Source organism: Engystomops pustulosus, chromosome 5 (genome assembly GCF_040894005.1).
Source record: "Engystomops pustulosus chromosome 5, aEngPut4.maternal, whole genome shotgun sequence".
Classification (NCBI taxonomy): Eukaryota; Metazoa; Chordata; class Amphibia; order Anura; family Leptodactylidae; genus Engystomops; species Engystomops pustulosus.
The window spans coordinates 40,421,677-40,440,058 of record NC_092415.1 but is presented as its reverse complement, the minus strand read 5'-3'; the positions used below and the strand labels follow the sequence as shown (position 1 = coordinate 40,440,058).

The window sequence follows — 18,382 nt, the reverse complement described above, 5'->3', positions numbered from 1 at the left end:
TGAAGATAATTTCTCATTAAATTTTTTTTAATGACATCTAATTGAAGAAATGTTTATATATGGCAGAGTAATGAATCTGATGTGAATGCCCAGACGAGAATACCCCTTTAATGCTAGTGCAAGAAGCACCAGTGCAACAGTGAGCGAGGGGGGGGGGGGGGATATTTGCAATTTGTGACCTCATGGCTTGTATGGCAGAATATTAGCACCCAAGGAGCTCGCTCCATACAACAACCTTTAAGACTTGTGTCGAATTAGTACATCACAAGTCCATAAAGGGTCAAAAGCAACCGCACTAATTGGATTATTAATTGTAAACATTTTAGACCTCAGATTGTTGTTCACATTATAAAACCTGGAACAAATGTATGCGGCATTACAAAAAACCTTACAACAAACAGGACTAAGCTGGACCCGGCATCCAGCAACTGGGGAGGGAAAAAAATGAGTCTCATTCCCAGGGAAACTTATTTTTGGTGTTTGAATTCATTGGTTATGCAGGGTTAGCTCACAGTAAGCAGGAGAGGATTCTATATGACTCAAAAAAGAACCAATAAGTCTGTGGTCACTGATGTCCACATTGGGTGCAGGGGATGGTGCAAGTTTTGTCGTGCTGTAGCTTCAAACATTTTTTTTTAAATAATCCACAAAACACACAACGGATTTTTGTAAATGGATTTTTATTATTAACTGACCAGAGCATGGGGAAACCTGAAAAAGACAAAAATGAAAAATTATGATCTAGGAAAAAAGGGACAATATGGCTTAGGACAGTGATGGCAAACCTTTTATACGCCGAGCGCCCAAACTACAACCAAAACCCACATATTTTTTGCAGAGTGCCGATACGACAATTTAAGCAGTAACTTATTATTCCCTGCTCTGTCATGTTTAAATTGTATAGGCACCTGAGGACACCAATACAGTAGAAAGGAGAAGTTTGGATTATAATTGTAGCTTCCTTCTAGGGTTCTGGGACTGCAAGAGGCCTTGAGTCCTGTCCAGCGAACTCTGCGCTGGGGTGATGGCGTAGGTGCCCATAAAAAGGGCTCTGAGTGCCACCTCTGGCACCCGTGACATAGGTTCGCCACCACTGGCTTAGGAGATGCAGCTTCACCTGCATTCATACTTTCCTGGATTTAGCAGATTGCAACAGTTTTGCATGAGGGTGGTTTTTGACCACCTTTTTAACAGCACTAAATGGGGAGGAGGTAGCAACTTATTTATGGTGTATGTACATGCTGTGCCATTGCAGAACAGAAAATCTCTTGGCTGCTGCACCCAGGCAGAGCTACAAGGAGCCCAGTGTGTGTGCAACCATCCATCTATCTATCCTCAAGGGATTTTGCAGCACTGGACATGCATGGCCACAGTCTTAGGCTATATTCACACGGACGTATGGGGGACGTATATACGGCCGATATACGTCCCCCATACACTCCTATGGGCGCACGGCACCCTACGGGAGCGGTACGGTGCCGCACACGTGCGGTACCGTTCCGTACCCAGGAAAAAGATAGGACCTGTCCTATCTTTTCCCTTAATACGGCGCTGTGCGCCATAGGTTGCTATGGAGAGGGGCGGGGGTGAGCTGCGCTCACCTCCTCCTCTCCCCGTACACTGCCGTTGCCCGCTACGGTACGGGCGGGCAACGACAGTGTGAATATAGCCTTAAAGGGGTATTCCCACTTTGAAAAATTAATGTTTGTATAATTAAAAATAACTCAATTTTCCAATATACATTAGAGGACATTTACTATGGTGTTTCCGACAATTTTGTGGCGCTCTCACCGCATGTTCTGCTCTCTGACCTATTTATTAGCTGGCAGATTTTGGCATCTGCGCTAGAAATGTATGTGCACAGCTCCACAATAATAAATGTCCATCTTCTTTCCGAGAACAGGTCGTAACAAAGCCAATGCAGGCACAGACACTATCTAAATGTTCCCCATTCTGTATCAATTCTGCACGGTTTTCTCTGCTCACTGTCCTATAGAAAGCTTCTTTGCTTACTCCACTGGATATTAACCTGACCATGGTCACAGGTGCAGGGCTCGTTATCAGAGTAATATCAGAGTAATCAGAGCTGTGTGATACAATTACTCTGCACCTGTGTGACCATGGTCAAATTTCTGTTCACTGGAAGCAAACAATTAAAGGAAACCTACCATTTCAAATGGTAGGTGTAAGCTGTAAACACCGGTATCGCGGTTTTAACACTTTTTAAACTTTATAGCAGAAACTGCTTCGGCGCTGCGTGCGCCTACATAGGAAATGCCGCAGGCGTTGCACGCGCATGGTCGCGCGCAGCGCCGAAGCAGCTTCTGCTATAAAGTTTAAAAAGTGTTAAAACCGCGATACCGCGGTTTTAACACTAACGAAACTAAGCACCGGCACCAGCTCACCCTGAGCTGGTGCTCGGTGTTTATAGCTTACACCTACCATTTGAAATGGTAGGTTTCCTTTAATCTTTCAAAAGCAGGGCAGCAAGCAGAGATCCAGAAAACTGAGGAATGGATACAGAAAGTATTATTGGAAATTTGTATAACTTCATTATGAAAACAATATCAATTACTTGCTGAAATGGGAATATCCTTTTATGTGATTGATACAAGTCCCAGAGGATTTGAAAGATGGTAATAAGACCCATTGACATTCAGTGTACACAATGTTAAACAGTACCAATACACTCCCAAATACTACAATAGTTTCCAAAATATGCTTAAGTCCTACAGAATGTATAATGAAGAGAACAGACAAAGATAACCGAAATATCTAGTCCAGACCTATCCAATTCTCATGTACTATGCTGGCTTATCTATACAAGTCATTGTTAACATTAACCCCTTAAATACGTAGCATTCTCTAATTTTTCCTTTTTCTATGTACAGAGCTGTGTGATGAGGTCTCAACCCATTATCCACACCTGCTTTTGGCTTCAAAAACCTCCATCTGAAAAATTGAACACGTGGATGCACCCTTAAACACAAACATGTTCATTCCATGAATCCCAAACAGTTTGGTGGCCAGATTTTATAGACTGAACACTTTGCAGGAAACTGGACTCCAAGAATCATAGTTGTATAATATGCAAGGAGTTCCTTCCCCCACAAAACAGAAGGGTGCTGAAGAGACTTCTTGCATTGTATATCACTAGGATGCTTGTAGACAGGTCTACGACAACGTTGGTTCCATGTAATCAGGCTAGCACATGGTTCATGAACCAAGTATATTTGTGTTTTTGCCCATAGAGGATATATACCGCCAAGATCAAGGATTGAAACACAAGCACACTTACACGCTGGTTTGTGCTCCTCTAGCAGGATCCGCTTTTCTTTTAGATTCTTATTCTCTTGCAAGAAAATGGGTTTAAAAAAAAATTATACAAACTAGCCTGAGGGGCTCTGGGCTGTTAACAGCTATGAATCGGGAGCCCCTTGAGCTCATTTGCTCAATTTTCAAACCCATTTTGTAAAAAGAATGGTATAAGAAGCTAAAAGCAGGTCCTACCAGAGACAATCCAGAGACAATCCATGAACCTGGTGGTACATGGGCTAGAAAGACTGCAAGAATTAACAGTAGTAGCTTAATGAATGGGATTTGTGGCCAGTTCTACAAAAGAAAGGTGGCAATGTAGCCAACCCATGCACCCCAGGACTTGTACAGATTCTGCTGGAGAAACTAATATTTTCAAAGTTACATATAATGAACATTAATCATAGTTCCCATCTGCAAAAAACTCAATACAACTCAATACAAGAGACTAACGTTTAAACATATGGTTTAAATTATCCAAAACAGCTGCAGTCCTACAACTTTAACTCCATCACTAAGGAAAGCAAAAATGTAAAAACTACTGCCATTCAGTTACCTTAGTTCATCTTCCTTATAAGTCTGTTGATCTGGTCTTCCCTGTTGCCTGCATCACCACCTTCCACAAAGTGTGTGGTTTTCTTCTTCATACCTCCCTTAGGAGAGGACAGCTTGAACGGCCAGAGGAAGTTGTTTGCAGCTTTGAAGTTCTTGCCAACAGTGAAGATCTCATGGATCAGATCTTCAACGCACATGATGCCGCGCTTGCCTAGAAAGACGACAAACTCTTAGCAAGGTCTTAGCAATCCTTAAAGTACATTAAGCAGTTTAAAAAGTTTGCTTTACTGTATTTTTTACAGTATGGAGAATTGGATGATTATACGAGTCAATACACAACTCCACCTGTGTATTATATAGCCATTTTATAATCTGCATTACGTATTAAAATGAAGATCGGGAGAATAGAAACCGAAACTTTTTGATAAGTGACAATACTGCAAGAGGAAGGCTAGACTAAATGTGAAAAGTTTTGGTGTGTGGATGGACAGTTTGGCACGTGTTGATTTATCCAAGATGCAATTGTCTTTCTGCCTCTGTAAATGTTAACCCCTTAAGGACACTGTGTGAGGGCTTGTTACGCACAAAATAAATATTACTTCATCACATTACTACGTGCCGTGTCCTGGGAAGCTGGAAAAAAAATCCAGATGTGGAAAATAAACAGTGTCAAACTCTTGTGGGCTCAGTTTTTACAACTTTCAGCGTGCGCTCAAATTAACACCCCTTTATTCTTTGGTTTGGTACGATCACAGCAATACGAAATTTATATAAGTTTAAATACATTTTCAAAAAATTAAACGAATCTGTACCAAAAAAAAAAAATTCATCTACTGACGCTGATAACTTTCATACTTTGGTGTACGGAGCTGTGTTAGGTGTAATTTTTGCTAAAAGACAACATTTTCATTTCTACCATTTTGAGGTCTGTGCGACATTTGTCACTTTTTATTCCATTTTATGCGACGTAAAATGGTGTAAAAGTTGCATTCTGGATATTTGGGCGCCATTTTCTGTTATGTGGTTCACCGCATAGATCGGGCATTTTGGGTTGTGGGGATACCTGTAGTGTGTGATTATTACGTTTTATATCACTTTTAGGAAAAGAGGGTGATTTGAACTTTTAGGTTTTTTTACTTTATTTTTTTATTTTTACTACTTTTAGACCCTTTTTAACCCTAGATGGTCTGATAGTTCCTACCATATACTGCAATAATACTGTATTGCAGTATATGGCATTTTTGCACAGTATTCATTACGAGCCTTCAGAAAACAGAAAGCCTTGGGTCTGATAAAGACCCGGAGCTGTCATGGCAACTGATGAGGCTCCCTGATTGGCTCGGGGAAAGAACGATCCGATCCAAGATGGCGGTGCCCACGTACCGCAGTCTTAAACGCCAGCGGCATCGGACGGGTTAGTAGGCGCGATCAGTGGAGGCACCAACCACGGTCATTAGCAGTGGAGGTTTTCTGCAATATGCAATCAACCCCACCTGTGTATGAAGAGTGCTCAGTGCAGTGCTTTAACGGTTAACATGCATTGCTGTTGACACTTGATTTTCATATTTGTAAATATTTATATTTTGCATACATATACTAATATATATATATATATATATATATATATATTTTTTTTTTATAAACTGTCCGTGAGAAGAATTTCCAATAAATATATTCATATGGTCCCTTAGAAATGGGACAGTCGTCTTTGGATACAGCCACTGCTGCTGGAGTGAATGTGTAAACAAGTTTTCATTAGCAAAATAATGTTTAAGAGTTACTGCATGTCCATGGCTGTCCTGGTAATGAATAATGACTGCAGGTGGTCAGAAGACTCAATAGCCCATGCCAAGCCACCGCTGCTAGAGTGCAGAGGTGGTCGTATCCAAGGACAGTTCTCTCATTTCTATGGGACATTGTAGCATTTAATGGAAAATTATCTTAGCATTTTCCCGATTGATGCAATTGATAAGATTTATATCAAATGGTAAATGAATTTCGTTTTAATGCCCTCATGTGTATTGCCCTTTTATTTATGGATGGTACAACATACCAAGACGCTTCTCAATACGAGCATTATCAGTCATTGGGATGCGCTGCTTTCTGATCTTCAGGTAACCACGCTTGTAGATTAACTGCTTGACAGATTTCAGGTTGGGATACCTGCAATGCAAATAAAAAGGCGTGTAAAATCTTCTATAAAAAAAGACAGACAGTCTTTACAACTGGCCTAAAGGGATTGGTTACACAGGACATCTACACAACTGCTTTTTCACACAAAGCATCGGGTTATCTCAAAGACCACTGCCTCAAAAACACCAGATACAGGCTGGTTATTACAAAAGGATTTGCGGTATTAAATCTCTACTGGATAAGATTAAAGCACTATATATTTATTAAAAGCCAATTTCACTCACCCCCAGGCAATGTAGGGCTCCACCAGTCTGAGCATGTTTATAGAAGTCTTGTTGAGTTTCACAAAGGTGCCATTGAAAATTTGACGCAGACGGAGGAGTTGCAATACCTTGCGGACCTTTGGGCTGACACCATTGATACTGAAAAAGTGAGAAAGAAAAAACTTATTTTTATTACCGATTCCTCTACCTACGGTTCAACACCGTGCCTCCCACAACTTAAATTATTTTGTGGGCAAGACTAACATTTCCCGAACATGTTGTTTATATTGGCTTTGTTAGGAGGCTTAGTACTTAGGTGCGATTCTTAAATGTTTTCATACAAATTGCAAAGACTCATATTAAGGGACCAGTTCAGATTTCAAGTGACAGACTTGAGAATAAAATCCCATTATAGTAACTAAAGCCCTCAAGGTACACAAAACTACTTGAAGTGCTGACGAAGTCAGGCCCTGCAGCCTCCTGACGTCCCAAAGTGTTGGGCCACCACGGGGTGCACATCAAACTTTGTGGCTACCAGGGGTGGATTGGATCTAGTGAAGAAAAGTGGCTGCATTCCCCTTGCAAGCCACAGTAATTTTTTGACTGCAGTATACAAGGGGTTAACACCCGTGATTGGTACTATACAGCTGACAACTGGACTTTTTACCAATAGGTACCATTAGGCCTTGTGTAAGGAGTCGGGTCAATATTTTTCCTCTTCACAGGAATGTGATCCCCCTTTCTTCTGATTAGGCGGGTCAAACAGCTGTAAATCCCACAATCTGAATAGGTACACACATTCCCTGATCTCATTAGGATTTATGGGTTTTGAACGTTTCATAGAAGCTGTTTGAGAACCCTTCTGTTCTTTATAGACTTCCAGAACGGATTACAGCGCAGTGGCACCAGTGCTTTGGAGCAAAATACGGGGACTTAAAATGCAGTGGTCCATCAGGGATGATCCTCTCCCACCAGCACAGCATTCAAACATTTATCCCCATCTTGTGATTATGGGACAATTACAGACATTATCCTCCAAATTTCAAGAAATATATTGAAATGCACAGGTTCCACTGGTCTGTAAAACAAAGCCACATTGCCACTACTCACAGCAAATCACCCCGCTGACAAATGTCAACCGAAAACAGTGCAGGACTGAACTAGGATGGTTTCATAACTCAACAGAAGCGGAAATCACCTCTACTGGAATCACAACCACCATCGCCCATCTGCATTTCAATGTCAGTGACAGGGTTTGCCGTTTTATTTTAGAAGCTAGGTGCAGCTCCTAAAGGGATTTGGAAAAAAAAACCCTTTTGTTCTAACGGCAAAGCAGTCGTGCAACCAATGTATATATCCACATCACAAGATTACCCGCGGATTCTGATGACAAAAGCCAGTTTGGGTTCAGCAGGGACATAGAAGTTTCCAGCTTTACGCGCCATTCTAGACAGACGGATTTCACGTCTCTGCAGCTGGGCATACTCCTTGTAGTAGCTCTCTGCCCTCTTGTAGATGATCTTTCTTTTCTCCTTACGGATCTACAAAAGACAGTAAAAGACGGTTGAGCACAAATTTAAGAGCTTCTGTATGGGGGTATAATATACAAGACACGTGAGCAGTCTTCACCCTTTTCGCTTTCAGCATCTTCTTGATCCGCTTAGCCTTGGCGGAAGCATACGCCTTCCGCTTTTTTACAAGGCTTTCTGGAACGGCTGGCAGCTTTTTGGCTCTGTAATAGAAAAGTACATGTGTTACCTTCATATAACGTCATACAGATGACCATCACAAGCCACAAGAACTAGAATACTGGACATACATTACTACCCGAGTCCAACCCATCAAGGACTATCATGACATTCATAACTTCACCAACCATATAACCAGGGAGGAGGAAAGTGTTGGGAGGTCCCCACACAGGAACATCGAAACAATGTTAAAGCAATTTAACCAATAAGGGGGGGGGGGGGTTTAGAAATATGCCATCCTCTACCATGGAGCATAAATGACTCACTGGTGAAGGTCTAATAGTTATTGCTGGATATCTGCTATGCTCCCCACTGGCTATCCAATATAGAAGAACAGAGTGACAGCAGGTAATACTACACCATCAGACAGGAGAGGATGGGACAATTAACACTGTACAATCCTTAAGAGTCATTAACCAACCAGCCCCTAGCAGTTCACTTTATACACAGTATACAGCCATTGTACACTATAATCAGACCCCCATAAGACCTCTACAGTATATAGCCCTTCATATACACTATATATCTGCCAATATAAGCCTTCTCTATGCAGTATGTACACAGTATACAGCCCATCACACACACTTTACATGGGCCCCTACAATACCTCTATACACAGTATACAGCCTCACACTAAATCTGCCCACACAAGCCTGCTCTATACACAGCATACTTCCCCTCACACACACTATACATGGGCTCTGATAATACCTCTATACGCAGTATATAGGTATTATTATATACGGCCCCTCACACTACAAATCTGCCCCTATAAGCCTGCTCTATTCAGTATAGACAGTATACAGCTCCACATACACTATACATGGGCCCCTATAATACCCCTCTATACAGTATACACACACGTACTACCCGGGCCCCCGGTATAAAGCCCCAGCTGCTTAGCACCATGATAACCCTGGTTACACATAGGAATCCATGCAGGGCAGCGCAGGCCGCAGCACAAGCCGTCAGGGGCCGGAATCTGCCATCCTGACAATCCAGGGGCAGACCCCTCAGACCACCGCTAATAACGTGCACAGTGTTATCTCCGTGTTATCAGGAGTCTATGGAGCCGCACAGATTACACGGTAACGTTACGTGACTGCAGGATGACAGCGGATTTCACAGAGGCCATGATCTACTCACTCTGTCCCCGCCATGTTCACCACCGGAAAAGAGGGTAACACGCATGCGCAATGGAAACTTAAACACGCAGCGAGATGACATCATTGTCGAGCGCCGGAGGATGCGCATGGCAATGACGTACAAAGCGGAAGTGATCGGGGGACTGCGGTTCTGTCTAAATTCAAGTGAATTTCAGGACCTGGTCCTTCTGCTCACTTGGATTAACAGCTTGCTCTATACCTGCCTAAATCTAGTGGGCTGAGGGAGCAGGTCCTTTAGCCAACTAGCATTTCGCTATTCTTCATAGAAGATACTAAATCCTTGTGGGCTAAAGGACCGGATCCCTCTGTGCACTGGGATTTAGCTTTTTTCCGAATTCCTATTTGACGAATAAAGGAGTTTTATTGTTTTTAGAATGTAAAAGCTACTTAAAAAGCATTTTTGTTTTAGATTTAGAGGCAAGTGACCCAAAACTACTGACACAAAGGGCTCATTTATTATAATCCTCTTTTTTCCAACTGTTTTAGTGCAATGAGCAGATTTATCACAAGTCTGAGGCTGCGTTCACATGTTGCGTTTTGGTCTCCGTTTTTATTGCATTTGAAACGCATTACAACCGCTGAGGAGAAGTGATTTGCCCCATTGCTTTGCTGTTTACATTTGTTAATGCCACATTAACACACGGGTTACTAAAACACGTGTTAACACATGCTTTAACCGGTTAGTGCTGCATGGAGAGGGCTCACGGGCTGAGCCCTCTCCATAGCTGGTAAGCCTTTGCTGCATATTGCTAGCACCGATCGCGGGTGTTTTCGCAGCGATGGCTGCCGGCAGCCTCAAAAAGATAGCGGCGCATGGGGCGATCCGTCTCCATGGTAGCCTCGGGTCTTTCGAAGACCCGAGGCTATTTCGTTTTAACCCCTTCATTACAATGTGCTGATAGCACATTGTAATGAATGAGGAGGAAAATCCCCATATACTGCCATACTGTACTGCCCCATATACTGCCACCCACAGCTCCGAAAATATCACATTTCGCAAAAAATGACACCACCCACAGCTCCGTACACCAAAGTATAAAAAAGTTATTAGCGCCAGAAGTTGGCAAAATCAAAAAAATAATTTTTGTACAGGAGGTTTTAATTTTTGTAAATGTATGAAAACATTATAAAACCTATACAAATTTGGTATCCCCTTAATCGTACCGACCCAAAGAATAAAGTAGACATGTCATTTGGGGCGCTCAGTGAAAGACGTAATATCCAAGCCCACAAGAAAATGGCGCAAATGCGTTTTTTCACCATTTTCATTGATTTGGAATTTTTTTTCCTGCTTCCGAGTACATGGCATGGAATATTTAATACCATCACTATGAAGTGCAATTTGTTACGCAGAAAACAAGCCGTCACACAGCTCTTTACGTGTAAAAATAAAAAAGTTATAGATTTTTGAAGGTGGGAAGTGAAAAATGGACATGAAAAAACAGGAAAGGGCCGGGTCCTTAACCGGTTAAAGAGGACCTGTCACCCATAAATCCGGCACTAGAAACTGCTTACTTTAGTAAGCTGCTCCTAGTGCCCGATTTATGGGTGACAGGTCCTCTTTAACATCGTGTATACAATGCGTTTTGTAAAAGCAAATGTTAACAGTAATGGAATTCGGCAAATCACCTCTCCTCAGCTGTTGTAATGCGTTTCAAACGCAATGAAAGCGCGACGTGTGAACGCGCCCTGAGGATCATTTTTGCACCACCAAAAAATTGCATGATCTTGTTTGCACCAATTGTTTGGTCCCAAAATGGTGCAAATTCAGTGCAGTCATGGACATGCAGCTCTTAAGGAAGAAAAACACTTTGATCAACTAGTGCAACTGTCCGCTGCATAACTTTAAAATGTTGCAAAATACGCACAACCGTCTTGTTGCTCCAAAATAGGTGCAAATAAATTTACAAGATGAAAGATAGAAGTAAAATGACCCCCTTCTGATACAAAAACTTTGGAAAAGAATAATTTGGAGTAACACATTAAGGGGTCGTTTATCATATTTCTGTCTTCCATCATGTTCTTCTATGTGCCCCTATTTTGGCGCAAAGATACATTTTTGCAACATTTTAAGTTAACCCTTTAAGGACCTTGCCCCACAATCAAAAATCTATATATTTTTTTCTTTTTACATGTAAAGAGCTGTGTGAGGGCTTATTTTCTGCTTAACAAATTGCACTTCATAGTGATGGTATTTATTCTTCCATGCCATGTACTGGGAAGCGGGAAAAAAAATCCAAATGCAGTGAAATTGGTGAAAAAAAAATCTTGTGGGCTTGGATAGCACATTGTAATGAAAGGGTTAAAACGAGACCACCTCGGGTCTTCGGAAGAATATTAAATGATGCCACTAAAAAGTACAAATTGTCCAGCAGATAACAAGCCTTCACACATCTCTGTAAACGTAAAAATAAAAAAGTTATTGCTTTTGGAATGAGGGGAGTGAAAAACAGAAACGCAAAAATTAAAAAGTGCCCTGTAAGGGTTAACATTGTGTTAACATGTTTTGTAAATACAAATAACAGTATTATAGGAAAAGGAAATCTACCATTTTATTTGATGCATTATGAAGCAAACACCTTGAGAATGCTGTAGCTACACTGATGCAGGACCATATCTTGTTTAATCCATGATCTGAGTGGTTTTGCTGAAAAACAATTATAAAATGATGATAATGAGGCTCTGTCGCTCCTGTGGCTGCTCTGGCGATTCTCCTCTTACCCTAATTATGCACTCCTCCAGAGAATGATGACAGGCAGAAGAAATCAATTGCTGCACCATCCTTCAGCTGCTGTGTATGATTCATCCAGCTCAAGTTGATTAGTTCTGTCTGGACAGTTCAGGAAGCTCTTTTATGTATGTGCTCCGGGGCTAAACTGTCTGCCCAAGCGTCTGCATGCCAGACAGTTTACACTGCTCTACAATGAATTAGTAATGTAGAGCAGTGTACAGTATTGGACTTGAACCAGCGATCAGAGCATCACTAGTTCAAGTTTGTATAAGTAAAAAAAAAAGTTAAAAACAGTAAAATTTAAACATTAGAATAATTGAAAAATAAATACATAAAAATATAAGTCCCTAAAATGTCACTTTACCATACAAACACTTAATATATTAAACACTTAAGTATAAAAAACACAAATACACAAAACCCCCCACATATTTGGTATTGCCTTGTCCCTAATAATCTGTATAATAAAACAGAATTGTTACTGGACCTGCACGGTAAACACCGGGGGAAAAAAACACCCAAAAAAATGTTCCCGAAATTTTTTTTTTTAAATTAATACTTTTTAAAAAATGCTCTAAAAAGTGATTTAAAAAATGTTATGCAATCTAAAATAAGACCATTAAAAGAACAGCTCTTCTTGCAAAAAAATAAGCCTTTAACCAGATTCATCAGCCGAAAAATAAAAAATTTCTGCATATGATAAGACAGTGATGTTAAAATTAACATTTTCGCCAAAGTACGTTCTATTCAGTAAAATTTGGGAAATTCTTTATAAATGAGGTATTTTCGGAATCGTGGTGATCCATAGAATACAAATAATATACTATTTTTGCCGTATGGTAAATGGGCAAAAAAAAAGCCCAGAATAATCTTCCTAAAAATTGATGATTTTCATTTCCTCCACCAACAAAGAGTTAATAAAATCTTACCAATTAGCTATAGATGCCCCAAAATGATGTACCAGAAAAATGCATCTCATGTGGCAAAAAAATAAGCCCCTATATGTTCACATTAAAAAAAGAAAAAAAAATTAATGCCTGTACAAATTGACAATGCAAATCTGCTCATGAAGGCGCTCCATCCATTCTATGCCCGTTCTATGTGCCCATTCAGCAGTTTACCACCACTTATGGGGTATCGGTACATTCAGGAGAAATTGGGTATCAAACTTTGTGGAGCTTTTTGTCATTTGATCCATTGCGAATGTTTCATTTTCCACCAAAAATGAATGTATTGTCCAAAAGTATTACAATTTGTAGACCACACCTCCATTTTGTTTTAACCCCTATAAAACACCTAAAGGGTTATATATGTGGAATATGTGGAATCTTGAAAAACCATGCCAACATGAAGCAGACATTTAGGAAATTTAAGCTATGAATTTATTTGGGTGCTATGACTATCTGCATCAAAAGTAGAGAATTTAGAACTTTGAAAATAAAGAATTTTTGTAAAATTTTTGCCAATTTTTGTTTTTTTTCATAACTTAACACAAAAGATATCATCTAAACTTTTAAACTAATCTGAAGTACAATGTGTCACAAGAAAACAATCTCAAAATCCCCTGGAACATCCGATGGCCCGCACCCCGATTTCTGTCACATGCGCCACAATTTGATTGTGCGACACAATCCCCAGTTAAATACCTTTCATAGCGGCGCAATTCCCGAAAAACCTCAAAAATCTGACGTAAGTGCTATCTGCGGACCCTTAGTAAATAAGTCTCAATGAGTTAACATTCTGTGAACATTGCATTTAGAAAAAGCAAATCTTATCAACAATACAATCTCCGTTTCTCAGCTGTTTTATTGCATTTCAAAAAACATTATTAACGCCACTAAGGGTTTATTTCCACCAATCACGAAAACTGGAGCAGAACGTAAGCTCCAGTTTTCGTGATTGGTGGAAAGAAATGAAAATGCAGGTTGAACGTCTGTCCTGCTGCTCCATTCAATACTATGAGAGGATCGGAAATTGGCGCTCCCATAGACAGTTTATCCAACATATTATTGGTTAAACTTCATTATGGAATTATGTATGGGCACATTCCTAAGCACAGCCCCCGGCATCCGTTTTTCTCACAACAGACCCAATGGTTATCACTCCCTCTATGTCTCCAGTCACCATAAGGGCTCTTTCACATTGGCATTGATGTTCAGCTTCAGCTGCGCATCTGTTGTGTTTTGTCTCCGTCTTTCTTCTGTTTGTCTCTCTGATTCATTCGTTTTGTCTCCATGCCCGGCAAAAAAAAATGAAAATTCAACAATGTTTTTATAAATATCACACCTGGTTTTTCGGCCTCATCAGTGAAAAAAAACGGAAGCTTCATCCAATTTTTAGGCAGATCCATAGACTTCTATGGCCTTATGTGAAAATACAAGCCAATGTGGAAACACCCCATGAAAACAATAGCTTTGTGAGGCATCCGTAGAAATCACTGAATCACGGATGTGAAAAACAAAGCCAATGTGAAGGAGCCCCTAACAGTTGTATCAATACACATCAAGTACTAAGTGTCGTCTCTGCCTTCGCTGTTTTCCTTCATTCCGCTTAGTGATCATCCTGTAATTCTTGTATAGATGTGTGTGTGTTTCACAAGCAGTTGCTAATTGTCTTAAGGTATCATTCCCAAGCATATGCCACCGGGTACACATCAGTGTGATTGATGTGTGGTATCTCGCTTCTGTCGGTAGCGCTGGTTAGAAACTGTGTAAATTGCTTTCCATGGTTGTTCTTCAACACAACACAGGAATTAGGCAATTAATCAGTTAACCAAGTGATAAGCACATTACCAGACTTCTGTATTCCTACAACAGCACTTCTCACCTTCTAATTCATTGATTGGATTACTACATTTCTCATGCATTTTTAACCAGAAGTAGATGTTCATAGGAGAGCTCCACTGTGTGACCCAGACTTTACTGCAGCGTTGTACAGATTATAGCCATTCCATGGCATTGACACATGATTTTAGAGTAACTGCACATGTTTGTGGACTGGTTTTATAGCACCTGGAATCCCACACCCATTCTGCAAGTCACACAATTAATCTACACGTAACGTTATCCTTAGGGCTCTTGTACAATGGAGTTGTTTTTCACGTCCGTGGTTCAGTGATTTCCACAGATGCCTCACAAAGCCATTGGTTTCTATTGGTTTTCACTTTGGCTTATATTTTCACCGATCCATTGTCCATGGAAGAAAATTATGAAACATGTCATATTTTTTTTTATAAAAAAGGCGATAATTGGCTCTTCAAAAAACACGGATGAAACATCTGTTTTTTTTTAACTGATGAGGCTGGAAAACAAGTTGTGATGTTTCAAGGGAATGTTAAACCTTCAGTTTTTTTGTGGACACGGAGATAAACATGATGCATCACGGAGAGAAAGCAGAGGTAAAACGGAGACACAACGCCACAGATGCGCAACTGAAACTGAGCATCAACGCCAATGTGAAAGGGCCCTTAGGCTCTAGACATAATACACTTTATTGATGCCTTTTAAATCTTGCATATACAGGCAGTCCCCTACTTAAGAACACCTGACTTACATACAACCCCTAGTTACAAACGTACCTCTGGATTTTAGTAATTTGCTGTACTTTAATCCTACGTTGCAATCAATAAACAGCTATAACAGTTATCAAAGGTGTCTGTAATTAAGATTTACTGTTAATCCTTATGACAACCCAACATTTTTAAAATCCAATTGTCACAGAGACAAAAAAAATGTTGACGGGGGTTACAATAATAAAGTATTGACTTACATACAAACTCAACTTAAGAACAAACCTAAAGAACCTATCTTGTATGTAACCCGGGGACTGCCTGTACTATATGTGGAAATAGATAGATAATAGATATTATATAAAATATATTATATATATATAATATATGATAAATATATAAATGCATTCATACAATGGGGGAGATTTATCAGAAGTGTCTGGAAGCAGAACTGTTCTAGTTGTTCATGGCAATCAATCAAAACTCAGCTTTCATTTTCCCACAGCTGTTTATAAAATTAAAGCTGAGCTCTGATTGGTTTCCATGGGCAACTAGAACAGTTTTACCTCAGACACGTCTGATAAATCTTCTCCAATAAGTAGATAGATAATAAATCTTTATTTTATAGTGCCATCATATTCGGCAGCACTTTACAAACCTTATGCTACATATACAGACATTACAGAGTGATATCATGGTCATATTAAACATTAGGAGTGCGGGCCCTGCTCCCAGGTGTTTACAATCTATAAGGCTGGTGGCACACGCATACAAAGCCTCGCCTACCGGGGCGGGCAGCGGCCCGATCGGGAATGAGGCGCCCCGGTAGGCGAGGCTTTGTCTGCGTTTGTGTTTTCAAACGTAGACAAAGCGTTGTGTCTGGCACCAGCCTGAGAGTGAAGACACACGTGGCGTTTTTATGCTGTTTTTTGGCCGTTTTTAGTTAGGCCGTTTTTTGGGCCGATCTGAAAACGCACTAACTTAAAATGGCCTAAAAACGCCATGTGTGTCTTCACCCTAAGGAGGAAGGTGCAGCCAGTAGGGAGCTACAGTTAGGGCTCATGTACATGATCGGACTGCTGCACCAGCACTGTAATAGTTAACAATGCTATTGCTGTATACGATTATCATAGAAGTCTAAGGCCGACGGCACACGTGGTGTTTTGAACCCATTTTTAAGCAGTCCGTTAAAAAACGCATACATTTACCAATGCAAGATAATTGGTAAAACCAGTCAAAAACGGATGTGTTTTATAACGGACTGCTTAAAAACGGCCCAAAAATAGGTTCAAAACGCCACATGTGCCGCCGGCCTAAGACATTTCCAACCATGAAAACCACATAACTGATTCGTCTAATAAAAACAGTCCCAATGTCTCTTCAGTCCTAATATAAGTCATTAAGAAAACCAAACCTTACAGTTCTTTGGAAGAAAGCAGAAAACTCAGTGAATGAAGACAAAGGATTAATAGTGTTACTGGGTTGGACTTTGTAATGACATTTCAGTATTTTAGGATGCACATTTTAAGGTGTGAATGGGGGGAAGCCCTGAAAATGTGCTAGTCAGACAAGTAGATGTGAGACTTTTCACATCTCATTAAGCGCCCTTGCTGGGTCCAAAGTGCCTAAGTATATCTAATGCTGCTCTGAATGCTTGAAGGCAAATGGACTTCTTGAGTATTTTAAATAAAAATAAGAATGGGAACATCAAAGGCAAAAAAGGACTGATGATCGCAATTTTTTTTATTGACGGGCCTAAAAATTACAGCTAAAAGGTTTTTGCTGCGCCATTCATTGCAGTGTCACAAAGTGATCAGAACAGGAAATAAACTTTATGCATAGATACATTTGCTCTTGATGATATTGCATCAATGTTATTGTTTTTCTGCCACTAGATGGCACAGCACTAGCACACTAGCAGCAGCATGTGAATACTAGATGTCTGAAGACATCCGGCTGTGACAGTGGGCAGGGTACAGCAGATTTTATGCATCTTAGATTGTTACAATGAACCCCCAAAAATAACAACAATCCTCAAAATAAATGTGATCAACTCCATAGTCAGTGACAAGAGGACCTATAACAACCTGTAAATATAGGCGCCCATACATAAAACATGAGACTGCATCTGCAGAAGACACCTGTTCATAATAATGTTATAGGTATGTATTATTACATGATAGCTCCTGTTTACGACAGATTACATCTCCTTTGGTAGTTTGGAATAAGACATGTTAGTCTACATTCACATCTGCATTAGAATCTCCTTTTACAGTCTTCATAAAAGATTCTTTCATATTTGCTAGAAAAAAAAGCATTTTTTAAGTAAGTCGATGGACACGGTTGGTATATATATATCTTTGCCATTTTCAGCCCAATGGCATTTGTTATTCATGCAAGACAGTGGGTCCGTGGATGCAAATTAGTCGGATTTTTGGCGTTTTCGGGATTTGCGCTGCTGTGACAGGTGTTTAACTGGAGATTGTGCCGGACGCGATAGGTTTGTGACACTGCTGCGCTGGCTTTCATGCAACAGAAATGGGGGGGAGGTGCCGTCAGCCGATCCGACTGATTCAGACTGAGCGTGGGATTTAACTTTCAAATTGTGTCGCAAGATCAAGCACCAGGAAGAAGAAGGTGCACTCCATCGGACCTGATCGGGAAAGTGACACATGCAGGATACTGGGCGCAGGATATTAGTGAATCGCGGCAGAGTCTGGTCGGACAATGCACTTTCGGGGATCGCTTCAGGACGGGTAAGTAAATGTGCGCCAGTGTCTCTTTAAGTTCATACTCATGAGTTACGCTTTAAGGGAATGTTCACACATCCAATTTTGGATTTGTGGTCAAAAAAACTCTGAAGCCTTATTTTTTGCTGCAGTTTACAGTTCACACACTGACTCCCAGCCGGGAATACTAACATGGAAACTGCAGAAATTATTGACATGTCACCAGTTAAACTG

The 18,382-nt window shown here is 40.5% G+C and overlaps 1 protein-coding gene across 1 annotated transcript; it reads right to left on the bottom strand.

Annotated features, from left to right (window-relative positions):
- Positions 1-663: 663 nt before the first annotated feature.
- RPL7 (ribosomal protein L7) lies at positions 664-9,267 on the bottom strand. The gene is made up of 7 exons (XM_072151712.1): positions 9,161-9,267; positions 7,896-7,998; positions 7,641-7,807; positions 6,288-6,425; positions 5,924-6,033; positions 3,872-4,081; positions 664-711 (listed from the first exon to the last, which is right to left on the bottom strand). The coding sequence occupies exons 1-6, from the start codon at positions 9,172-9,174 to the stop codon at positions 3,873-3,875; spliced, it is 741 nt and encodes a 246-aa protein (XP_072007813.1). The 5' UTR covers positions 9,175-9,267; the 3' UTR covers positions 664-711; position 3,872.
- Positions 9,268-18,382: the final 9,115 nt, after the last annotated feature.

Excerpts from the sequence above, each read along its gene's own strand:
- RPL7 (XM_072151712.1), bottom strand. Across the intron at positions 7,808-7,895 it reads AGATGCTGAAAGCGAAAAGG|ATCCGTAAGGAGAAAAGAAA; the intron begins GTGAAGACTGCT and ends TGTCTTTTGTAG. Across the intron at positions 6,426-7,640 it reads TTTGTCATCAGAATCCGCGG|TATCAATGGTGTCAGCCCAA; the intron begins GTAATCTTGTGA and ends TCACTTTTTCAG.